General features: G+C 44.7%; 1 protein-coding gene across 2 annotated transcripts in view; it reads left to right on the top strand.

The window, feature by feature from the left end:
- TTC28 (tetratricopeptide repeat domain 28) overlaps positions 1-26,818 on the top strand; it is a 611,240-nt gene that overhangs the window by 280,446 nt on the left and 303,976 nt on the right. For both annotated transcript variants that reach the window (XM_044275399.1, XM_044275400.1), the window contains 2 exons: positions 8,149-8,296; positions 17,476-17,748. In XM_044275399.1, coding sequence (XP_044131334.1) covers positions 8,149-8,296; positions 17,476-17,748 — 421 coding nt within the window. The remainder of the gene's footprint in view (positions 1-8,148; positions 8,297-17,475; positions 17,749-26,818) is intronic.

The raw sequence follows: 26,818 nt of genomic DNA, 5'->3' as shown, positions 1-26,818 counted from the left end.
ACTCCAGCCAATCAGATATCGATGACCTATCCAAGTCCTGGAAACCTCCTTTTAATCATAGATCTTAGGTGGCTGATATGTGCACAGATTTGGCACAACAGTATTCTGGTGCAATGGTTCTTCACTCCCTTTTGGATCACATCACATAAATGTACAGGGCCAGTCTGCAAAACTGGCGTAGCCGCGTATATATTTACGGTCCATTTATAGGTGCCTGAGGAAGGGGGGCAAGCCCGACACCTAGGTGAAGCATGTGGTCATCAGTCTACCTCCACGTCCTATCGGCTATATGGACTAAAGTTCATTGACATAGGTTATGGTCTGGATTTTTTGTATTTGGAAATGCGACTTGAGAAGTTGTTGCACTTGCATTCTATGGTGTTCTGGGACGTGTACGTGGATTGCGTTTATATAAAAGAAATTGCATTACTCAAGCGTGCCATGCACTTTCCATGAATGTACTACGGAGGATTTGAGAGGATCCAAATCATATGCATTATTCAGTGACCGATATATATATATCCAGGACTTTCCTTGTGTAGGTGTACTGTCCCCTTTCCCCCGATGATTGCGGGATCATGGTGTAAGGAGGCCAGATATGCCTTAACTAACAGACCAACTACCAGCGACTGGGCACCGGGGCCAGTGGCCCTTATTAACCCTTTCTGGACCACCCCATGTAAATTAATGGGGCCGCAATGGCTGGAGCCTGTTAATTCACATTGCGAGATCCTGGTGCTGAAGATTTTTCGTGGAACAACCTCTTTAATCTCCGTATTAGGTTTGATTGTTACAGGAACATATGTATGGTTTTATGAAGTTCGGAAAGCTTTTTCTTTTTCTCCTGTTACCTCCCCGATCAGTAAGTGATGAGGCAGAACAATTTTAAAGCAGCTTTCTAAGTATTGTAGACTGTTGCATCACATTTACATAAAGCATTGGTACACAAACAAGCCTGATAACCCTATTTACAGTTATATCCTGGATTTGGACCTCAGACCTCAGTTGCTGAAATGCCTGATGTTTCAGACCTTTCAGTCCTCATCAGGAGAATGATAATGGACATGTCTGTGGCAACTTCTGTAGTAGTGTGCAAGAAATAGCTGGCTTGTCAATAGGCAGGTATAAGATTTCCTTACACTTCTGACGTCTGAAGACATTGAGATGTTCTTTTATCTCTGGAATGTCTACTTAGATCATTCAGTCCTCATGCTGTAGAACTTGGACCTTGCTGTAGGCACTTGATAGATCTCATAGAAAGTGACATGAGCTTATTTGCCTAAATTGTGCTATGCCATGGTGGGCGTTTGATGTCAGGCAGCGACAGTTCCATATGGCAAATGCCACCATGTGTGTCAAAGTTCAAATAGCGCATCACTTTTCATTAGCTGCAATATTTCATTTGTGTCCATCTGTTTAACCAAAGCAAATTCTCTTGTCCTTGTTTATATTACAGAGCACTGCAAATGTAATTTACTGGCCCATTCCTCACTGCTGCCGCGTTCCTGGCTCCAGAGCCGTACAATAGTAATGGCAGTTAATGGAATAAATTCTGTCTACTATCCAATTAATTAGAAATTGCCCTCCATCACTGTTTGCTAATGGAAATCAGATTAGATATTTATGCTCACAAATGTGCAGTGTCACCTCTGATTTTAACTAATGCCATGTTTTGTGAGTTTTTTCTACTAGACTATGGGTGCTGGTCTCACTGATAATGATAACAGATGTGTGCTGTTGTAGCAGCTGTTCATGACTAAAGCTGGCCATACATTTTAGAGAAGGGAGTAAGCCACTTACAGACACCTCTGCTCTCGGCCCATCTCCCTGAGATGAAAAGAATCGGGCATGTTGAATTCCAGCTGTTTGATCCTACTCGCTTTTTAAATCTGTTGTAGGGGAAAGTCGGGAATGTCGAAAAGGCTTGATCCTTCTCTCTTCCTAAATCTGTTGTAGGGGAAAGTCGGGAATGTCGAAAAGGCTTGATCCTTCTCTCTTCCTAAATCTGTTGTAGGGGAAAGTCGGAAGCTCCCAGCCATTAGGTGGGCGAAGAGAGAGAATTGGGCATACTTTAATCTAATGCATATGACCAACGGTAGACTAGGTCTGTGATGGCTAACCTCCGGCACTCCGGCGGTGGTAAAACTATGACTCCCAAGATGCCCCCTTGCTTGGCTGTTCTTAGAACTCTATAGAAATGAATGGAGCATGCTGGGAGTTGTAGTTTCACCACAGCTGGGGTGACGGAGGTTAGCCATCACTGGACTAGGTTGACACCATGTTGACTAGCTTGCTGAAACCGTTGCTATTTCTTTCCAGACAGGTCCATTAATGGATCCATGAGTTTTCAATGGGACTTTCATCTGCAGGATCTGTTTTTCGACCCAACAGGACAGACAAGCAGAGGCTCTCTCATAGGCATTCTCTTATTGCTATTTTCTGCATGGTGTTGATGGTGTCCACTTCTCCACAGTATGCCAGTGCTATAACGTATGTTGATTTCCTAATGAGACTAAAGCTGGCCATACATTTTAGAGAAGGGAGTAAGCTACTTACAGACACCTCTGCTCTCGGCTTATCTCCCTGAGATGAAAAGAATCGGGCATGTCAAATTCCAGCTGTCTGATCCTTCTCACTTTTTTAATATGTTTTAGGGGAAAGTCGGGCATGTCGAAAAGGCCTGATCCTTCTCTGCAGGATCTGTTTTTGTTTCCCCAACAGGACAGACAAGCAGAGGCTGTCCCATAGGCATTCTCTTGTTCCGTTTTTTTGCATGGTGTTGATGGTGTCCACTTCTCCACAGTATGCCAGTGCTATAACGTATGTTGATTTCCTAATGAGACTAAAGGTGGCCATACTCATTTAATAGCTGGCAGCCGAGTTATCATTCAAATGATCAGCTGTCTCTCCCGACTGCTTCCCAGCTCCCCCATACACATACATGACCAGCTCAGCCGAACATATATGTGCATTCAGTTCAGAGAGGGCCAGGTACCTCTGGTGGTAGCTTATCTCCCAGAAGAACAAAAGGATCGAAAGAAAATATTCAGTTTATGCCTATATAGAAGAGATGATTGCTGCATGTAAATCCTGCTCTCACGTCCACCTATGATCGGACTTTATTGGGAATGAATGTTTGTTCCCAATAATTGCCTGCTCAGTCATCCTGTGTAAAGGGGCCTCTATAAAAGCTCAAGGAGAACATGCAAAGCACTGAGCCACCATGTCAACAATGTCAGCATTCACAAATATCTTCTCAGAATAGAATTAGTGTCATAGATGTTCTTCTGTATAGACTAGAAATAATACATCTAATGTGTAGAGTTTAGAGATAAAGCATTTATTATTTTTGGTGCCCTTGAGTATTGAGATGTTGTTATTCATGAGCTATCATTGGATGCATTTTTCACATTGTTGGGTTGATCTGTGTAATCTCTTCTAGAGCTGAAAGAGATGAAGGATCAATACCACATTGGTGCATAGCTCCCGGGTCTTTGAGCGTCAGCAGAGTTATGGCACTTAATGATGTCATGTCTGCGACTACTGGAGCTTCCAGGTCTCTTTTTTTTTTATAAATGCTATATCATATGTCAGATGACGCTTAGATTATATTTGCCACATTGCATACACCTAAGAAAATGTCTTCCAGGGAAAAAAAAAGAAAGAAAGAAGTAATCAGTTTATTATTTCACCATACTTTTCTCAGGTTCTTAAAATGTTGTGTGTATAAACCTGTGAATATTATTAAGGCCTCATGCACACGGCCGTTGTTTGGGTCCGAATCCGAGCCGCCGTTATGGCGGCTCGGATGCGGACCCATTCATTTCAATGGAGCCGCAAAAGACGCATCCGTGGCTCCGTTCCGCGGCACCGTAAAAAAAATATAACATGTCCTATTCTTGTGCGCAAAATGGACAAGAATTGGCAGTTATATCAATGGCTGCCCGTTCTGTTCCGCAAATTGTGGAAGGCACACGGGCGGTTTCCGTTTTTTGTGGATCAGCGGTTTGCGGACCGCAAAAAACAGCACGGTCGTGTGCATGTAGCCTAACAAAGAGGACATTTTGCTGCTGTGCTCTATTTCTAAGTCCCCCTTTTTAAACCATAAATGAATGCTACCATGCCGAGTTATCAGTGTATTTATGCCAGTTGTCTGGGGTGAATACATTGAGAAATATAGGGGGTCATCTACTAATCTGAAATACACCCAAATTTGGAGTATTTCAGGCGCAGATGGCAGCGCAACAGTTAAATGGATGACACCAGCAGTGCCCAAGGACCCCATTGGCTTTAATGGAACCTGTTCATTTTCTCTCATGGTGTCCATCATTTCAACAGGCAGATGGTACGTGCAGCATGTTACGCCATTTTGCCTGGATTCTGCAATGGAGGCTTTTATCAGAGCATCAAACAGAGCCTTACACATCAGTAATGCAAAAATATTGGGGGTCATTTATCAAACTAGTGTGAAATAGAACTGGCTTAGTTGCCCATAGCAACCAATCAGATTCCTCCTTTCATTTTGGACAGCTCCCTTGGAAACTGAAAAGGAGGAATCTGATTGGCTGCGATGGGCTACTAAGCCACTTCTACTTTACACCAGTTTTATAAATGACCCCCTTTGTCTTCAATCACTTTGTGTGCTGAGATTTCAGCCATACTCATCATATACGCCATACGTTATGCTTGCTTAGCTGATTAGTTCATGCTATATAAAAGATGCTATTTCTATAAAGCAATATCTACTGACTCTCGCCACACTGGCGGTGTGTCTTATTAGTCTCACCTTACCTGTCTGAGTACAATCGGATCAGACACAGTGACACTGATTGGCAGGCCGATGCTTCAGGGTCCCCCCAGGGCTGCCGCTGATAACCGCTCTTACACTGTATGTTTCTACTTTTGGTTAGAATTTTACTTCTTCTATATTATATGTGAAATAAAAGCTGCAAAATCTCTAGATGCTTGATTAACATTGATTGCAAAGTTGCGACTGAGATGAACAAATAAAGCGCTACCCAGGGATCACAGCAGTTATTACACTTTTGGTTTCTGCGTATTGATTTGTTCTAGTTTTTCATACCGAACACTGTACGGTGAATAAATATTAGATCAGACTTTGCTGGCAGACAGACGGGGGGATGAATGCATCACTTAGGACTGGCAGGAATGAGCACAATCCTGCTATAGACGGTATTAAATAAATCTTAGAGGACAGAGTAATTAAGGACAGGGAGACTTTTATGATGTCACTCAATGGGATGCCACGAAAGGGCAAGAGTGTCAAATGAATCTGCCAACGTCCTTTTGATGGCAGAGATGGTCTGTGTAGGTGTCAGTAAGGTCACTGATAAGATAGAAATATAGTAACTGACCTGAGGCTCAATCCGAATTTATATGCACTATTATTGATTGAAGGTGGAGCGGATAAATGTCACACTGAGAAGAAGTACTCCGTACGTTCACATATATAATGCTGGAAAGGGGTGACAATGGTTTTGTGGTGTTGGACCACTATAATGAAATGTATCAGGCCATCATATGAGAGGCAAGTCAAGGTCAAGCACACATTACAAAACATTTAATTATTTGACTCTTAAAATGGATAAAACACTCCATAGAAATCAAGTAGATGAACAGTTCCAGATAGTCAGGTTTTAGAAAACCTGATATTTATTTGAATCGTTTGCATCACAACTTTAAAAACACCTCATGATAAAGATGTTTAAGATTGAATTCCCATATTTACCCCCCAAAAAGATTTGGATTTTGTCATTAGAAATATTGTACCCAAAAAATATTCTTGGATATTCTTTATAAATACATTTTGCTGCTTTGATTAACAGGCCAAGCCCATGTATTCTTCTGGTCATGACCCATTTGAAAAATATGAAAGCTTCTAAAGTGCTACATGTAGCCACCACCAATAAGGCCAAGTGAGGCCTCAGGCAGCAGCAGTTAGGGGCAAGAGGGGGACAGCAGAAGGGCCATGGGCAATGAGCGCTTTCATTGTGGCAAAGGGGTTAGGTTAAGAAATTGGCATGGGGGGGGCCTTTCAGTTTTTGCCTCAGGCAGCAGAAAGGCTAGGTGCACCCCTGCATGTAGCCTGTCTAATAAATGAGTGTACACCACCTACACCACTTCACTACAGACAGATGGCAGTACAGAACATGTAGTACCGCACTGTGGTATAAAGAGGCACTACTAGACTTCCATACAGGGGTTTTATCAGAGGAATGGACATGTTGATTGGTTGAATCAGAGTCTGAGGAATTGTATGTTGAGTCTAGTTTCAGTTTACGATTGCCCACAAAAGACCATTGTTGAAAATATTGTATACTGAGGTCATTGTATCTTGAGGGACCACTGTACTCCACATTGGTGAATATTCCTGTCAGGCTGCTCAGCCACACTGCATACTGTATCCAGGATTGTTCCATTACTATTGTAGATCAGTTACTCTGCTTTACAGGAAATGGTAATTGTGTGATCCTACCTATGATATGATATCATGGCTGAACAGCCTTACATAAAAGGGGAGAGGGATTGCATCATCCTGTTCCCATTCCTTTTAAGCTGCCCAGCCATTATGAAATATCGTAAGCAGGATCGCACCATAAGCATCTATTGTTATGCAGAGTTGCTGCTGTACAATAGTAATAATCCTCGGTGCAGTATGCAGTTAGGCTGAGAAGCCAAACAGGAACATTCAGAAATGTGGAGTACAGGGCGGATTTGCCCTAGACCTTACAGGGAAATTTCCAGATGGGCAAGCCCTTCACTCTCCTGCTGGCCAGGTACATAATGAGCTCTCAGTGGTAATTTACAGAGGGAGAATAAGGTACCCATGTACCCAGCCAGCGGCTGCACGTGCCTTCCTAAATTCAACTGCTGTGGCGACACCTCACCTCCTTAGAATCCTGCTCCATATTGTTATCAGAGAGAACTGGAGGTGGAGGACAGAAAATTGCAACTATTGATGACCACCACAGAGGGACAACTTTTGGGGCAATATATTGTGTGGCACTGTGGTATATGGTTCTGCTGGGACCGTATTTTCTGCTATGGTATTGCTGACCCTGCTTACTTATGTTGCCCACCTTCTGTCAATTTGGACTCCTCTACAACACAGGGCCACTTTTCGTTTTATTTTCCAGGGCCAGTTTAAAGCGAACCCGTCACCAGGATTTTGGGTATAGAGCTGAGGACATGGGTTGCTAGATGGCCGGTAGCACATCCGCAATACCCAGTCCCCATAGCTCTGTGTGCTTTTATTGTGTAAATAAACAGATTTGATACATATGCAAATTAACCTGACATGAGTCCTGTATGTGAGACGAGTCAGGGACAGGGCTCATCTCGGGTCAATTTGCATGTGTATCAAATCGGTTTATTTACACAATAAAAGCACACAGAGCTATGGGGACTGGATATTGCAGATGTGCTAGCGGCGATCTAGCAGCCCATGTCCTCAGCTCTTTGCACAAAATCCCGGTGACAGGTTCCCTTTAAGGTCCCAGTTCGTCCCTGGTGGAGTATATGCAGGTGCCGGAGTGCAGTGTGTAGTGAGGTCTCACCCCCTCACCACCCTAGGCAGCTCTGCAAGTGGAGGCCCCTCTAGTCACATTCTAGGGCAGATTGATGGCGGCATTTTAAATAATTTCTGGAGAGCCGCTTTAAAGGAAACTTGTGATTTTGACATGCAGGCATGTTAATGCAGCAGGTTAAAGGGCAGGAGGTGCTAAGCAGATGAAAAGACCACCTACTGGACTCCTAAAACCCAGAATGAGCAGAAATTAAAATGAGAAGATATGCAAGTGTTATATACGTCTTTTCCCACAGTACTTTTACTACTGCACAGATCAATCTACAAGTTCATTGTGACAGGTTTCCATGACAATTTCAGAAATTGATATTTCCTAGTGCTGGTACTATGTGTTATTTGAAGGACTCATGTACTGCAGTGTATTAATACTAGTTTAGATTAGGCCACAATGGTTAAATAACTGTTTATAACAGGATCCTAATATTGCAAAACCTTCTCCAATCATATTTTATCTGTCATTTACTCTTTGCAATCATTTCACAAGATTATGATATTCGACGTTTTTCATGCATCTGCTGACACAGCCTGTTTTTTCTTTCTAGGCATACTTCAGACAGGGTGTTGCCCTTCAGTATCTTGGTCGCCATGCAGATGCCCTGGCTGCGTTTGCATCTGGGTTGGCTCAGGATCCCAAGAGTTTACAACTATTGCTCGGAATGGTGGAGGCTGCAATGAAGTCCCCAATGAGAGGTGAGCAGTAGACTCATTTATTGTACTTTTGGAAAACATACATTTTTTCGGTAATGCATCTGTACATAAATTCTTTAATGTATCCACTCTGATTATATCTTCTTTTGCTGTGCTTTTGTTTCTCCTCCACAGTATATCACCTACAGTACATGGGTGGGAATGATTATTAATGGCTGCTTTTACTGTACCGTGCTTGATAGTCAAGACAGTTGCCATTGATTTCCATTCTGTATCACACTGATGTGAGACTTTAACAACTCTTACCCATAGCTACTTAAAAGAGGGAAAATGTAGCACGCCGTGTGCCCTGTCATGTATCAGCATGGCATAACTCATTCACATGCAGGAGATCAGGCAAGCATTGGACTGTTACTGGAGAAATCCCCCAAAGCTGAATGGCCCTCTAAATTGCAGTCAATGCCTGGTCAGCAGTTGCTTGGTCTGTAATGTTGGTTACCAGAGTAAATGCCACTTCAAACCAAAACACGATGATTGATTTTAAGACCAGATGTTAGTAGGATCTTAGATTTTAGACAGTTTTTTCCTTCATAGACATGGCTAATATAGGGGAAACTGTAACCCATCGGTTGACTCATTGTCCTTATTGCTAAAGTGACCCACTGTTAATTCATTCCTGTCTCCTTGATGAAGTGCAGGCTGCTTATAAGAGATGTCATTTGTTATATTTCGAACCCATTCTGTGTTGCTCTGCCAAAAACTCATCTAATATCAGAAAAGAAAATAAATGTTACTTTTGACATTGAAGCTAACTAGACAATGCTTAATTCTTTGGACATTTCATGGATTTTAGTGCTGGGGTCTAAATGTTGAACTTTCTCATAAATCTCTGCCACCAAAAAAGTTTGCCGTGACAGCATGAGGCTACAAAGAGTTGATTTGTGCCAGCGTGAACTTTCACACTTCATCTCATCACTGTGAACATCATTTGTTTTTCTGCTCATTTATTTATTTTGTTTCCATGTTCCTTTCATTTTATGGTTATTGCCATTTATCATGCATGCTGGCCAACGGGTTCAGACTAGCACTAGACTGATGTATAGTACTGTGCTTCATATTTTAGAATGTAGAGAGACATAGGAGGTCATTTGCAGAAATTTGCCTATTTTTGGTTTATTTCTGGTGCAGATTGTGGCAAAAGGTTATTTGCGCCGCAGTCTGCAACATTTCTCCGCTCACGCCAGGTTTAAAAAAGGGGACGTGGCGTGGGCGGGTAAGGGGACGGGCCTGTAGGCCTGTCTCATTTATCATTTTCTAAGCCTGTTTTAGGCGTAGAAAATTAGTTTGAAATTAAGTCAGCAAGGAGGTTGGCATAGATTTAACCTGGCGGCAGATGCACCAAAGTTATGTAGAGAACGGCGACTCTTCATAACTTCGGCGGATCCACCGCCGGCGCACAGGAGTATGAAGACTGGCTTATAAAATGCCAGTCTTAATAAATGACTCCCATAGTCTCTCTAACAGTGATGCAAATGCCACTTGGGCACCTTTAACTAGGGCATCACCCTGACTTCTAGCAATCTCTTCATCCAGCTTTTATAAGACAATAAATTGGATCATGGCGTTTTCCATTGCATGCCTATCCGTTGTCTTGTGATTCATTGTGAAGAACACTGGCCCAGATTTACTAATCCTGTAGTTGGCATAAGCTTAGCCAGGCGGTCTAGACCTGCACCACATTTATTACAGGGGCTCCGGCTGTGGAGCAGGGATGGACACTTTTCTCTGACTCTATACCAACTATTGGTTGGCTTACTTTGAAACAGATTGAATTGTGGTGCAGTTTTGGCACAAAATGGTTCATTTTAGGCCTACCCCTTTCCCACAAAGCTCCACCCCTTTCTACTAAGCCCCATCCCTTGACGAGCATGTTGGAAGAAAGTGTAGAAACCCCATCTGCACCCACTTTGTGTCACTTTTTAGACAGATATTTGGTGCAGACACATTATTAAATCTGGGCCAAAATGTCCCTCCACAACACATAGAAGGTCATGTATAGCAAATAGTAGTGGGTTGTCTTGTTATTTTAAAGGTAGTAGTTGACGTAAATGTGTTGTTGAGCAGGACTGCATACATATACCACAATGTTATACAATAAATATGCACCACTTAAATAAGATACTTAGTTACGCTCCTTAAGACCACCTCTCAGCATGATCAACCCTATTAAACCAGACATACTGCCTGGTAGGGTTTATCATGCTGATTAAAACAACATTTTTCTTATGTTTTTAGCTTGTACCGTTGTTGAGATATCATTACTTTCATATTTATGCAAATTAGATTGAGGACTGAGGGGCTGGCTGTAGTGCTAGGAGCAGCAATACAGCTATGTCCCAATGCTAAACTGGCTTCTGGAGCCTGTGCTCTGGCTCACAAAATCGGCGCCTGCACTCTAGGTATTAGGATGAGGCTATTGCAGTTTACGGTTTTGGATTTACTGTTATAATATAGTTTACAAGTGATTAACAGTGTACAGCAGCTTCTGTTACCGCTTTATTATAAGAACCGTCTGAGCTAAGGAACATGTAGAATAAGCGCAGGGGTTTCTGCCTTCAAGAATTTTTGGTTTTATATCCATATTCTAAATATATTGATCGATGAATAATAGTTGATGGATAGATAGATTGATAGATACCCATATTTTTCAGACTATCAGACACACTTTTTCCTCCAAAAGGGGGGGGTGGGGGTGGTAGTGGGTCTTACAGTGAGAATGCTAATGACTGCTTACATTGTAGTCTGGAGCATGAAAGAAAAGTTTTTTTTTTTTTGTCTAATGGACTTGGGGGTCTGATCTGAGGAGGAATAGGGGTCTGATCTGAGGTCTGAAGAGGAAAAAGGAGGTTTGATACAGAGGTTCATGAGGGTCTGATCTGAGGTCTGATGGGGCTTGAGGGGTCTGACCTGAGGTCTGATGGAGCTTGGGGGTCTGATCTTAGGTCTGAGGAGGAAAGGAGTCTGATACAGAGGTCTGATAGATGTCTGGGGGAATCTGATCTGAGGTCTGATGGCGCTTGGGTGTCTGCTGGGTGGGGGTCTGTTCTGAGGTCTAATGAAAAATATTTTTCTTATTTTCCTTCTTATATCCTAGGTGCGTCTTATGGTCCAGTGCATCTTATAGTCCAAAAAATATGGTAGATAGATATAGTACTTCTGACTGTGGCTCACAAACTCTGTGATTGCACTCTAGATTTGCTGCTGCTTGTAAACAGCGCATATTCACAATGTGTAGGTGCTGACAACGTGTTTCCACCTAGATGTGGAAGTGCCAGCAGCTACAGAGAGGGGGGAGAAATATTTACGGGTGGAATGACGTATTTAAACCTGCATATTTTGAATCTGCAAGCAGCAACAGATCTAGAGTTTGTGAGCTACAGTGCAGGTGCCTGAAGTACAATAATTCCCAGTGCAAATCTATCTATCTATCTATTTATCCACCAATGCATCCATCAACTATTATTGATTGACCAATATATTTACAATATGAATATAATACAAAAAATGCTTGAATGCAGAAACCTCTAGGGCTCATTCTACACGTTCCTTGGCTCAGACGGTTCACATAATAATGGACAGCGGTAACAGAAGCTGCTGTACACTGTTAATCACTTGTAAACTATATTATAACAGTAAATCCTAAACCGTAAACTACAATAGCCCCATCCTAATGCCTTCCAAGTCATAATAATAAGGAACGGTCAAGACGTAAACTAGGCTCAATTATGTATTGATCTGGAGATGAATCAGTTTGAAAATCTACCTATTCTTGTACTTCACAATGAGTTCTATAGTGTATATCATGGTTTAATACTTGCCTGGCTTCCACACGCGCTGACGTTATACATGCCTTCCTTAAGAGATCAGCAGAGTATTGATTTCCCTTTGGTGCAGCGACTCAATACTCAGACTCAGGCTCCTAGATCTAAAGTCAGAAATATACATGTACAAAATGATACTCAGTGGTGTTCTGCTAAATAGTGTAAGAGCAATATACAGCCAGGGTGTAAAATCTAATCATACAAGATACTATTTTAAAAATAACAGTGGGAGTGTGGGAAGGGATTTTACAAGTATCTTACTAATCATCCTTATCGAGTACATGTATATCAGGAGATCTTCTAGGCTTGGTAATAGAACTTTTCTGATGTGTTTTGCCTCCAACCCAATCATACTTGTAGTGAAGAATGAACCATTATTATCTGTCACATAAGTCACTTATGTGCATTTCTAGATTCAGGGGTGGTTTTTGGCAGCCCACGCGGACCCCTAGCAAGTCCGTTATTAATGGAAACTCTGCTTATGTGAAGGCAGAGGACTTTAAATCATGGCAATGCTGACTGTTGTATGTGTCATTAAGCTATTATATCTTAGAAGCCAAGGCTTGTTAAGGGTCTTTGAGGACAGACTTTAAGATCTGCAGAGTTTCTTTCAAGGAGCAAAGGAGTCTTTAAGCATCTGCGGCAAGCATAATTGAAATGCAACCGGAAATTGAAACCCATAAAACAGGGCAGTTGCCACATTACAAATTGCCCTCTTTGTGTCCATTGACCATGCTTTGCTCCCTGAAGCAGTCATCTAAAAGAATAAATACAACATTAGTTAAGCAATTCTTTTATCACACTATGTAACTGTATACCGTAAGTCCAAAATATGGTATTAACTTAGGAAAAGAAATGGGAATAAATGCAGGTGAAAAATATATTAGAACCATTTGCTTTAGACTGGCATTTATGGTGAAAATATGGCAAACGTAGAAGACAGAAGCCCATCATGTGGTCATTAAGAAAGCACCCTGTAATAAATAGGAATAAAATATTATCGGAATTGCCCTCCCTTTAGCAGAGGGAGTATAAATCTCTAGTAAGTGTGGGCTGTTTTACTGTCTAGATTCTATTCAGAGTACAACAACTGCACTTTTCAGTAGAACCGTAAAAAACGCATTGTGTGGTATATATTTTTGGCAGTCTATGGCAGACATATGCAGCTGTATAGGCATACAGTTGTTCATATATAAGCATACAGTTGGTCATATATACAGTCTATATGCTTGCAAGGACTATTTCAAAAGCAAATCACCGCAGAGCAAAACTGTAGTCAAGGACAGGATGAGATAGGGGTAGTTAGCTCTGGATCCAAATGGAAATCAGGCTGAAGTCAGGTCAAGCATCGAAGGGTCAAATCCGGAAAATGGGCAGAAGTCAGTACACGAGCAGATGAACGTAAAACAACGCAACTTTGCAAACAGACCACTAACATCTGATACCATTATTTATTAGAAACTTAAATAATTCGTTAATGCAAGATTTACTATCAGATATTTCTCTGTAGATTCAGGCTGGATTGTTAACCCAGGATATAAGAGGTAGCTTTGGCAGCACTCAGAGTGTAGTCCAATAATGGAAGGAGGTAAATTATATACTTAAAGGGGTTGTCTCACTTAAGTAAAATGGCATTTATCACGTAGAAAAGGTAATACAAGACACTTACTAATGTAATGTGACTGTCCATATTGCTTCCTTTGCTGGCTGGATTCATTCTATCTGTCACATTATACTTCTTGTTTTCAAGAGTTACAGCCACCACTGCAGCACAGATATGAGGTGGACAGGACTGGAGCTGCTGCGCATGTGTGCCTATGTGCACTCCCACAGTCCTGGCCACCATAGAGGATGGCGCTTTTTCCTATAGTGTGCAAGCCCGGCCACCACAACTGGATTGTGGGGTGGTCCTATCCCCTGGATACGAGCAGTGTATAATGTGATGGAAAAATGAACATCAGTGGTATTCCCCTAGCTCACTATACCTCATTGTAGTTTACAGGCTTCATGCCAGTTTTTACAATTATTTCAATAAAAGCCGTGAGCTTTAGTTTATAGTTTTCTCAAGCAGTGACATTTTAATTATTTGAAAACAAATACCAATAATACCACTTTTCAGTTAGATTATGGTCTCCACTAATCTTGAAGCTTCTGAAGGCGAGCATGACTACTTTTGAGAAAGTTTCTCAAATCTGAATATTTGGTTGATTTTGCCTACCTATTGATGAATGGGTAGGCAAAAGGATTTGAAGGATCGTAAAGGTCTTGAAGCAGCTGCTAAAAAATATGCAAACCTAGGTAACTCGAAATCGCATTGATAGTGTTTGTTAAGAGAGAAAGATGTAGGAGTAAACAGGTGGATCTCTCAGGAGACCCAGGAAGCATATTTTATTAATCTATTTCATCAACTGAACAGATTGGATAGTGTTGCAATATATGGTAGAAGGAGCCAATGTTGCCATTGACCAGCAGAGGGTGGATATCGTGTTATTCTAGAGCACTTATCCAGGGTTATATACCACCACCTGGCCCTTGCTGGCTGTGATGTCTGGGCCTTTTAAGAAGTCTAGAACCACATCTCAGGCCTCCACAATATGTTGGGTTGACCACATCGTACATTTATAGATGTAAATTTTCACCTGCTTTACATTTATTTTACTTTATGAAAAATCTGGATAGAAAGCTGTCTGGGAACTTGAGTTAGGTTTTAATTTAGTGTTGGGAGTAGACAGCAATATTTACCTTTTTTTTAATTTATTTTATTTTATTTTATGTATTATGTTTGTGTGATTACTATCCTGAAAGAGCCATTCTTAAATATGCATACACCGAGGGAGATGAGGTAATGCTGTCTATTGGATTTACACTGCCCAATTGTCGGGAACAAATGTTTATATAAATGCTCGTTCTCAATAATCTGCCCATGCTGCAGATCACCCGATGAAAGTATGCTCGCTCATTGGGTGAAACAATCTTTCTTGCAGAAACTGTCTAAACAGTGATCTGCTTCCCAGAAACCATGATTCTGTAGGAGGATGAGCTATAGCAGTAGCCATCACTGGTCCCATACAGTGGAGGTTATCGCCTGCTCCATCTTGCTGTGTAAATTCAGCATTAGTCTAGGCAGTCTGAACATGTACCACATTTATCACAGTGAAGCACGCTATGGGATAAATTTGACACATCTGGCTACAAGTTTAATTCTTTTACAGCAAGTTTTATTTGGCGTATATTAGACCTTTAATTTGTACAGATAACTGGCACATGCAAAAACACTGAACAAAAATATAAACACAACACTTTCGGTTTTGCTCCCATTTTGCCTGAGCTGAACTCAAAGATCTGAGACATTTCTACATACACAAAAGACCCATTACTCTTAAATATTGTTCACAAATCTGTCTAACTCTGTGTTAGTGAGCACTTCTCCTTTGCTGAGATAATCCATGCCACCTCACAGGTGTGGCAAATCAGGGTGCTGATTAGACAGCGTGAATATTGCACAGGTGTGCCTTAGACTGACCACAATAAAAGGACACTTTGAAATGTGAACAGATTTGCCTTACTGAGGGGGGGTTAAAAAAACAGTCAGTATCTGGTGTGGCCAACATTTGCCTCTCGCAGTGCAACACATCTCCGTCGCATAGAGTTGATCAGGTTGTTGATTCTGGCCTGTGAAATGTTGGTCCACTCCTCTTAGCTGTACAAAGTTGCAGAATAGTGGCTGGAACTGGTATACGCATAAACCAATCCAGAGCATCCCAAACATGCTCAATGGGTGATATGTCCGGTGAGTATGCTGGCCATGCAAGAACTGGGATGTTTTCAGCTTCCAGGACTTGTGTACAGATCCTTGCAATATGGAGCCGTGCATTATCATCCTGCAACATGAGGTGATGGTCGTGGATGAATGGCACAACAATGGGCCTCAGGATCTCGTTACGGTATCTCTGTGCATTCAAAATGCCATCAATAAAATGCACCTGTGTTCGTTGTCCATAACATGCGCATGCCCATTCCATAACCGCACCGCCACCATGGGCCACTCGATCCGCAACGTTGACGTCAGCAAACCGCTCACCCACACGACGCCACACACGCTGTTTGCCATCTGCCCTGAACAGTGAAAACCGGGACTCATCCGTGAACAGAACGCCTCTCCAATGTGCCAGACGCCATCAAATGTGAGCATTTGCCCACTCAAGTCGGTTACGACAACGAACTGCAGTCAGGTCCAGACCCCGATGAAGACGACGAGCATGCAGATGAGCTTCCCTGAGACGGTTTCTGACAGTTTGTGTAGTAATTCTTTGGTTATAAAAAAACTATTGTTGCTGCAGCTGTCCGGGTGGCTGGTCTCAGATGATCATGGAGGTGAACATGCTGAATGTGGAGGTCCTGGGCTGGTGTGGTTACACGTGGTCTGCGGTTTTGAGGTCGGTTGGATGTACTGGCAAATTCTCTGAAACGCTTTTGGAGACGTCTTATGGTAGAGAAATGAACATTCATTGCACGGACAACAGCTCTGGTAGACATTCCTGCAGTCAGCATGCCAATTGCATGCTCCCTCAAATGTTGTGACATCTGTGGCATTGTGCTATGTGATCAAACTGCACATTTCAGAGTGGTATTTTATTGTGGGCAGTCTAAGGCACACCTGTGCAGTATTCATGCTGTCTAATCAGCACCTTGATATGCCACACATGTGAGGTGGGATAGATTATCTCGGCAAAGGAGAAGTGCTCACTAACACATATTTAGACAGATTTGTGAACAATATTTGAGCGTAATGGGTATTTTGTCTATGTAGAAAATGTTTCAGATCTTTGAGTTCAGCTCATGCAAAATGGGAGCAAAACCGAAAGTGTTGCGTTTATATTTTTGTTGAACGTAATAAACTTGCCACAAATTAAAATTGCCATGCTCCTTTTCAAACAAAAAAGTCACTATTTTTGGTGTGAACTTTAATACAAAAACAGAATTTTGGCACAAAGGCCCAGATTTACAACTTCTGTAGATGGTATGAATTCAGACCAGCTGTCTAGACCTGCACCATAGTTATCACCTTGGATCAGGCTGGAGGATAAATCTGCTGCAGGGATAGATACTTTCCTCTGAAATCTCTACCAGAATAGTGGTTCAGTTTTGGTGAAAAATGGCACATCCCCTTTCCTCTAAGCCCCACCGCCTTGTCAAGCATGTCATGAAAAATGTAGACGTGCCAAATTGCATCAATTTAGACATTGCCTCTGTGTCTAATTATTTGCGCGTATTCTGTTACTTATAAAATTATATTTTATTTGTTAAATTATTTATAAAATTGAATTTCATTTGTTTTAGACTCTCTGGAACCTACTTATCAGCAACTTCAGAAGATGAAACTGGACAAGAGCCCCTTTGTGGTAGTTTCAGTAATTGGTCAAGAACTTCTGACAGCAGGGCATCATGGTGCTTCAGTGGTTGTATTAGAAGCTGCACTGAAAATTGGGACTTGCAGTCTGAAATTGAGGGGCTCAGTTTTCTCTGCTCTGAGCAGTGCTTATTGGTCTCTCGGGAACACAGAAAAAAGTACAGGATATATGCAACAGGACTTGGACGTAGCAAAGACTCTAGGTACAGCCATCAACTATGTGTTTGTCCTTGTCTACTTGGATAATAACCTGTAAAGCTGTTATTAACGTCTCACACAAGTTGCCAAATCCCAGTCTAGCAAATATGGGCATTATCTGATTCATTGCCTTGCGAGGGAATGTTCAAGTGCATTTTTTGCTACACCCCAAATCTGCAAAAAAAATCCATGTGTTTTATATGCATTTTGCTGTGGAATTATGTGCAGAAATTGCTCACATTTGCATTGCAATTGCTGAAGTCTATAGGTTGTTCTGAAGAAATCTGCAGCATTTAAAGGGGTTGTCCCACAAAAAATATTCTACATTTTTCAAACCTGACTACTTTTGTAAATGTATGTCTTTAAAAATTTGGTATAGCACAATCTGCTGTTAGTTTTTTCCCCTCCTGTCTCTGTCCACCACCCTGAGGTGGTCACACATACTTCCCTCCTTCCACTGCCATCAGTTACATCTACTGTTAGAAGCTGTCACCGTTACAGGACATACCTCTTGAGAAAGGATACACTCCCTGTGGCCAGTTTGAACTAAATGTAGAAATTGGAGCAATAAAAGGGGGGCTCTGGATCCATGTGAGGTACAGGGCTGGTTCGAGCTTTGTTAGAAAGGTGTTGTCATCTATTACATGATGTTTGATTTTCATTTTTTACATTAATCATGGGATAACCCCTTTAACGTGAATCATGCTGCAGATCTGAAAATCTGCAACATACACTCAAATTCATGCAGGTGTTATTCTGCAACCTGCCAGGTTTTTTTATGCACATTTTCGGTGCCCATTTTCTTGCATTTTTTTCAGCATTTCTGCACTAAATCAACACCAAAATCTGCATGTATTACTTGAAGATTTTAAAGCAATTTTGCCCCAGATCTCACCCGCCTGCACCCACCTTAGGGTATATGCACATGGTGCGTATTATGCACATATTTTTTAGCTGGGATATTTGTGCCAGTACCAGCTAAGTAGAAATTTTCTGGCCTGTGGTGCCAATTTTGAAATCTGTAGCATGTCAATTGCTTGTGTGGATTTTCAGTGCAAAATTTGCTTTGCAAAGAGTGAGATCAGGGGTAAATCCACGTTAAAATCTGTGTCAAAGTCCTCAACTAAGGCTACTTTCACACTAGCGTTTTTACTGGATCCGGCAGGGTTCAGCAAAAACACTTCCGTTTACAGATAATACAACCGTCTGCATCCGTTATGAACGGATCCGGTTGTATTATCTTTAAAATTGCCAAGACGGATCCGTCATGAACTGCATTGAAAGTCAATGGGGGACGGATCAGTTTTGTATTGTTTCAGATTGTGTCAGAGTAAGGCTACTTTCACACTAGCGCTTGATCGGATCCGTTCTGAACGGATCCAATCATATTAATGCAGACGGAGGCTCCGTTCAGTACGGATCCGTCTGCATTAATAACTTAGAACATTTTCTAAGTGCGCAAGATGCCTGAGTGGATCCGTTCAGACTTTCAATGTAAAGTCAATGGGGGACGGATCCGCTTGAAGATTGAGCCATATGGTGACCTCTTCAAGCGGATCCGTTCCCATTGACTTACATTGTAAGTCTGAACGGATCCGCTCGCCTCCGCACGGCCAGGCAGACAGCTGAACGCTGCAAGCAGCGTTCAGCTGTCCGCCTGGCCGTGCGGAGGCGAGCGGAGGCTGAACGCCGCCAGACTGATGCAGTCTGAGCGGATCCGCTCCATTCAGACTGCATCAGGGCTGGACGGAGGCGTTTGGGTCCGCTCGTGAGCTCCTTCAAACGGAGCTCACGAGCGGACCGACGAACGCTAGTGTGAAACTAGCCTAAACGGATCCGTCCCCATTTACTTGCATTGTGGTTCATGACTGATCCGTTTTTCTCTGCATCTCAGGACGGAAAGCAAACCGCAGCATGTTTGCTCTCCGGTATGAGAACGGAACCGAATGCATTTTGGAGAATTCTGTTCTGTTCAGTTCAGTTTTGTCCCCATTGAAAATGAATGGGGACAAAACGGAAGCGTTTTTTCCAGTATTGAGACCCTATGACGGATCTCAATGCCGGAAAACTAAAACACTAGTGTGAAAGTAGCCTGAGACATGCTTTACGGATTTGGAGTGGAAATCCAGCAAAAGCCGCATTAAAATCTGTATGGAAACTCTGAATTGCACTTCACATGTCAAAAATACATTACATATGAATTTAGCCTAAAACGTAGACTGTTATGAAGTATGATGTATAACTTTGGTTTTGAAATAAACAAGTTCCTGTATGAATGAATTGAAGTGAATTCTGTTTGCCGTTATGGAATCCTCGGTCTTTGGGACCTAGGATTGGCTGTTGAGGTTATTCTAGTCATCAGTATCAGATTGGTGAGGGGCCAGGCCTTGGCACCCCTGCCAGTCAGCTGTTTGAAGAGGCTGTAGCGCTCCAGTGAGCCAGGCACAGCACCATCCATTGTAGCGGCTGTGCTTGGTATTACAGTTCAGCATCTTTCACTTGAATAGTGCTACTACGCCTAGGCCATGTGACTGCAATACGTGATGTCATTGGCCTAGTGTCATGGTCTTACCTTCTTGCTGTTCTCCTTCGTTTGACATGTGCTGGCGGCCATCTTGGTTTCTGGGTTTCTTGTAGCCTCCCACCCTGCGGCTTCTCCTTCCCACTGGGAGGAGCTGGATGCCTAGCTCATATATATAGGAGGTCTGTGGCTTCAGTTCCTTGCTTGGTCCTCCTGTGTTCACATGCTTCTAAGACTGCTGCTGCTTCTGGTTCCTGATCCTGGCCTCGTCTGACTACCCCGCTGGTTCCTGATCCTGGCTTCGTCTGACTACCCCGCTGGTTCCTGATCCTGGCTTCGTCTGACTACCCTTCTGGTTCCTGACCTCTGGCTACGCAAGACCCTGCTTCGGTTTAGCCATCCGTTTGGACTTTTGCTTACAGCTTGATTTTCAATAAAGCCTTCTTATTCCCACTTATCTCTTGTTGTACGTCTGGTTCATGGTTCCATGACATTAGGACCAAGCCATGAATTTTGACGGTACAGGGCCATCCTCGCTACCTACGCTGATTGCCAGACTTGATCAGCAGGATCACCTGTTGGGTCGGTTCGCTGTGGCGTTGCAAACCCTGCTTGAACGCACGGCTCATTTCGCTTCCGTTGCCGATGGGTCGGTTGTCGCTCCTGGGCCCGCTCCTACTGCCGCTCCGGTTGTTGCGCCAGAGTCTACCCCGACACCTGTTGCTGTGCCTGCGGTGTCTCGGGGTATGACCGGTTCTGCCCCCCTTCCACAGCGCTTTGGGGGAGAGCCAACTCAGTGCCGAGGTTTCCTTAACCAGGTGGGCATTTATTTCGAGTTGCTGCCACATGCCTTTCCTACTGAGAGATCGAAGGTGGGCTTCTTGATCTCGCTGCTCTCGGACAAGGCCTTAGCCTGGGCCAGCCCTTTATGGGAGAACAACAATCCGGTGGTTGCCGAGTTTTCCGGTTTTGTTGCTTCTCTTCGGAAGGTATTCGATGTGCCGGCTCGTGCTGCCTCTGCTGCGAAGCTCCTTATGTCCATCAGACAGGGTTCACGATCCGTAGCTGAATACGCCATTGAGTTTCGTACCCTGGCAGCAGAGGTGGGCTGGAATAATGAGGCTCTGGTCGCTGCTTTCTCTCATGGTCTCTCGGATGCCTTGAAGGATGAGGTTGCAGCTAAGGACCTACCAGTGGAGCTCGAGTCTCTTATTTCTTTCCTGATTTTGATTGACACCAGACTCAGGGAGAGACCTTCCTTTAAGGAGAGCCTGCGGAGGTCTTCTAACAGATTGGCGCCTACGTTTGCTGTCCCACCCGTGCCTCCCTCTCCTCCCACGCCTCCTGGGGATGACTTGTCTGGGGGTGAACCCATGCAGCTGGGGTTTGCTCGCCTGTCCGAGGGGGAGAGGGTACTCCGGAGACGCGAGGGCCGATGCATGTACTGTGGTCTCGGTGGGCATTTTCGGTTGGCATGTCCGAACCGTCCGGGAAACGCTCGCACCTGAGATCCTGTCGGGGGCAGATCTTGGGTGGAGTCTCCTCGTCCCCGGTTTCCCGTGTTGACAAACCACTGATCACTGTTGTCCTCTCCTGGGTCGGGGGCTCGGTGACGACCCAGGCGTTGGTGGACTCTGGTGCTGGTGGTTTGTTCATTGATAGTGTGTTCGCTGCCGCCAATTCCATTCCTCTGCAGTCTCGAGGTTCCCCACTGGCTCTTGAGGCGATAGACGGCAGACCCCTTCTGCCGCCACACGTGACTCATGAGACCCTTCCAGTGGGGATAGCCATTGGTGCCGTTCACAGAGAGTCGGTCTGTCTCCAGGTGATTTCGTCTCCACACTACTCGGTGGTCTTGGGGTACCCCTGGCTCCAGAAGCATAATCCGACTTTCGATTGGAGATCGGCCGAGATCCTCTCGTGGTCACCGCAGTGTGGGGCTAGTTGCATCCATGGGCCTGTCAAGTTGCTGTGTACTTCCTCGGACTCTCTGTTGCCTCCTGAATACGAAGAGTACCGGGATGTATTCGATAAGGTGCGCGCGGTTGCCCTACCTCCGCACCGCCCATACGATTGTGCCATAGAGTTACAATCTGGTGCCGTTCCTCCTCGTGGCAAAGTCTATCCACTGTCGGTAGCGGAGAATGAGGCCATGGAGGAGTACGTGAGGGAGGCGCTTTCACGCGGACACATTCGCAAATCCTCGTCCCCGGCAGGGGCTGGATTTTTCTTTGTGAAAAAGAAGGGCGGTGAGTTGAGGCCTTGCATCGATTACAGGGGTCTCAATCGCATCACGATCAAGAACGCTTACCCGATACCCTTGATTTCCGAGCTGTTCGATCGCCTCAAAGGGGCCACGGTCTTTACCAAACTCGACCTGAGGGCGGCATATAACCTGGTAAGGATCAAGGCGGGCGATGAGTGGAAGACCGCGTTTAACACCAGGACCGGTCATTATGAATCCTTGGTTATGCCCTTTGGGTTGTGCAATGCGCCCGCAGTCTTCCAGGAATTCATCAACGATGTTTTCCGTGACCTGTTGCAGCAGTGTGTGGTGGTCTATTTGGATGACATCTTGGTATATTCTGAATCCATGGAGGCCCACATTATGGATGTCAGACGAGTGTTGCAACGGTTACGAGAGAACAGGCTGTTCGGTAAGCTTGAGAAATGCGAATTTCACCGATCCCAGGTAACCTTCTTAGGTTACATCATTTCCGCTTAGGGGTTCTCCATGGATCCTGAGAAGGTTTCGGCTGTCTTACAGTGGCCCCAGCCCAGTGGTCTCCGTGCCCTGCAGCGCTTTTTGGGCTTCGCCAATTATTATCGGAAGTTCATCAGGGACTTTTCTATGCTAGCCAAGCCTCTCACGGATCTGACCAGAAAGGGCAGTAATTTCCAGGTCTGGCCGCTCGAGGCAATCCGAGCTTTTGAGGCTCTAAAGTCCGCCTTTGTGTCGGCTCCGATTCTGTCGCATCCCAACCCTGGGTTGCCCTTTGTCCTCGAGGTGGACGCGTCTGAGACGGGAGTAGGCGCCCTTCTGTCTCAGCGTAGAACACCAGAGGGTCCTCTGCTTCCTTGTGGGTTTTACTCCCGGAAACTGTCTTCCGCGGAGTGCAACTATCAGATTGGTGACAGGGAGTTATTGGCCATCGTGCAGGCCCTTAAAGAATGGAGGCACTTGCTCGAGGGTTCGGTGGTTCCGGTTCTCATCCTGACGGACCACAAGAATCTGACCTACCTTTCTGAGGCCAAGAGATTGACACCACGTCAGGCCAGATGGGCCCTGTTCTTGTCACGTTTTAATTACGTGGTCTCCTACCTACCCGGTTCCAAGAACATCAGAGCGGATGCCTTATCACGGCAGTACTCCGAGCTGTCCAGGGAGGAGTCGATTCCGACTTCGGTCATACCTCCGAATCAGATCCTGGCCGCCATTCGCACCAGTCTGACCTCTCCCCTGGGTGAGCAGATTTTGGCGGCTCAATCTGGTGCTCCCTCTGGGAGACCCAACGGCAGATGTTTTGTGCCTGAGGAGTTGCGCACTCGGTTGTTGCGAACCTACCATAACTCCAAGGCCGCGGGGCATCCTGGAAAGAATCAGCTGTCCTGGGCTGTTTCACGTCTGTTCTGGTGGCCTTCTCTACGTTCCGACATCGCCGCATATGTAGCGGCATGCTCCGTTTGTGCCCAGAGTAAGTCCCCTCGGCACCTTCCGTTGGGCCTTTTGCAACCCATAGCCACCGGGGAGCGCCCATGGTCACACCTGGGGATGGATTCCATTGTGGACCTCCCTGCATCCCGAGGCCATACGGTCATTCTCATGATTGTGGATCGGTTTTCCAAAATGTGCCACTGTGTTCCTCTCAAGAAGTTACCCTCTGCACAAGAGTTGGCCACGATTTTCGCCAGGGAGGTCTTCCGGTTGCACGGTTTGCCCAAGGAGATTGTGTCGGATCGGGGGAGTCAGTTTGTGTCCAGGTTCTGGCGCGCCTTTTGCTCCCAGTTGGGGATTCATCTCTCTTTCTCCTCGGCCTACCACCCTCAGTCCAATGGGGCCGCAGAACGATCCAATCAGGCCTTGGAGCAATTCCTTCGTTGCTATGTCTCCGATCACCAAGACAATTGGGTTGACCTCCTGCCTTGGGCTGAGTTTGCCAGGAACACGGCGGTGAACTCTTCCTCTGGGACGTCTCCCTTCATGGCCAATTATGGGTTCCAACCTGCCGTGTTACCGGAGGTATTCTCTCCCCAGGATATTCCGGCTGTGGAGGATCACCTTTCCATCCTACGTGCTTCTTGGGTACAGATCCAGAGGTCCCTTGAGGTCTCTGCGCAGCGCCAGAGACTCCAGGCTGATCGCAGACGAGCGCCCGCTCCTTCCTACCAGGTCGGAGACCGTGTATGGTTGTCCACCCGCAACCTCAACCTTCGAGTGCCCACTCCCAAGCTGGCGCCTCGCTTTGTTGGTCCCTTCCGAGTGCTTCGCAGGGTAAACCCGGTAGCCTATGCCCTTGCGCTTCCTCCTGGCATGTGGATCTCCAACGTGTTTCATGTCTCCCTGTTGAAGCCATTGGTGTGTAATCGTTTCACTTCCTCGGTTCCTCGGCCCCGTCCGGTCCAAGTGGGCAATCGTGAGGAATATGAGGTGAGCAATATCCTGGACTCACGCCTGGTCCGCGGTCGGTTGCAGTTTTTGGTCCATTGGCGTGGTTATGGTCCAGAGGAGCGTTCCTGGGTTCCCTCCGCAGATGTCCATGCTCCTGCGTTGCTCCGAGCCTTCCACGCACGCTTCCCTCAGAAACCGTTCCTTACTCCGCGGAGGAGGGGCCCTTGAGGGGGAGGTACTGTCATGGTCTTACCTTCTTGCTGTTCTCCTTCGTTTGACATGTGCTGGCGGCCATCTTGGTTTCTGGGTTTCTTGTAGCCTCCCACCCTGCGGCTTCTCCTTCCCACTGGGAGGAGCTGGATGCCTAGCTCATATATATATAGGAGGTCTGTGGCTTCAGTTCCTTGCTTGGTCCTCCTGTGTTCACATGCTTCTAAGACTGCTGCTGCTTCTGGTTCCTGATCCTGGCCTCGTCTGACTACCCCGCTGGTTCCTGATCCTGGCTTCGTCTGACTACCCCGCTGGTTCCTGATCCTGGCTTCGTCTGACTACCCTTCTGGTTCCTGACCTCTGGCTACGCAAGACCCTGCTTCGGTTTAGCCATCCGTTTGGACTTTTGCTTACAGCTTGATTTTCAATAAAGCCTTCTTATTCCCACTTATCTCTTGTTGTACGTCTGGTTCATGGTTCCATGACACCTAGGAAAAGTCCACGTCCCTCACGGAGGAGCTGACTCCCAGCACCCCTGCCAATCAGCTGTTCTGGTGAGTGCTGTAGCTACTTCCTAAGCCGGTGATCTCACGTTCAATGGTCACATGGCCTAGGTTCAGCTCCCTCCCATTCAAGTCAATGGGGCTCAGTTACAATACCAAACACAGCCTCCATCCAATGGTCTTCACTTTGCTTGGTAAGCTGCAAGGAGGCCACAGTGCGCTGGGGCCTCCTCAAACAGCGGATTGCCAGGGTGCCGAGAGTCTGACTCCCAATAGTCATGTACTGATGAACTTTCCGGACCTATCCGGTCATCAGTATTAAACACTCAGACAACCCCTTTAACAGGTTAATGTTTTGTCCAAACATAGAATACTTTTAAAATAATTGAAAATGTGTGAATAAAATCCAAATTAATATCTGGGCTCTCTAAATGTTCATGCCATTCTGTCCAAAAACACCAAGGTCTTACTTTACGTCAACTAGAAGAGAACTTTTAACGTATCTCTAGCTTGTCTATATGGTAGCTAGAGCCCTTACATAATTAAACCAAATTACTGGTGATTGTACATTTAATGATTAAATATCTCATTTCATAGCGTGCCTGCATCACAGTTAATTTTACTGGTACAGCAGATAAAATTAGCGAAATCATTCATTTTATTACTATACACATATTCTAGTGATGGCTCGCTGTAAGCATAGTGGCCCAACTGTATATGAAGTGAAAAAGATATTATGCCTGGAGCTTGACCCAGTGCCTAATGGTCCAAATAATTTTATTATATCTTTTTATTGATGATAATCCAATTCATAATGACCATGATGATAATGATATTACTGCCTCAGTAAATCCACCATGAAGTCTTACAGATAAGAGCTGTATATTAGAATCCTGTTTATGCTCCAACGTAAGAGCAGAAAAAACAAATTCAAGCAGTGACAGAAAGCAGCCCGAGGACGCCAATGACTTATAATGGAGTGTGTCAGGATCTGTCACTGTGTCCATCATTTTACCAAAAAATGGAGTGCTGCATGCTGCCCCGATTCTTCTGGAATATATTAGTGATTCAGCGATGGAGACTCCAGTGGAGATGTGAACAGAGCTTTATGCTGCCTACAGTTTGGTGTAGAAGGGCCATTAGTCATTTGTCCATTGAAATGGCATTCGAAAATCTTTCTTCTTGCCCTGCAAATACCAACATCGTTAAATCACAGGCGCAGCCTTGTCATT

Source organism: Bufo gargarizans, chromosome 1 (genome assembly GCF_014858855.1).
Source record: "Bufo gargarizans isolate SCDJY-AF-19 chromosome 1, ASM1485885v1, whole genome shotgun sequence".
NCBI classification, from domain to species: Eukaryota; Metazoa; Chordata; class Amphibia; order Anura; family Bufonidae; genus Bufo; species Bufo gargarizans.
The sequence above is the reverse complement of the archived record's forward strand: the minus strand, read 5'-3'. Positions and strand labels throughout refer to the sequence as shown.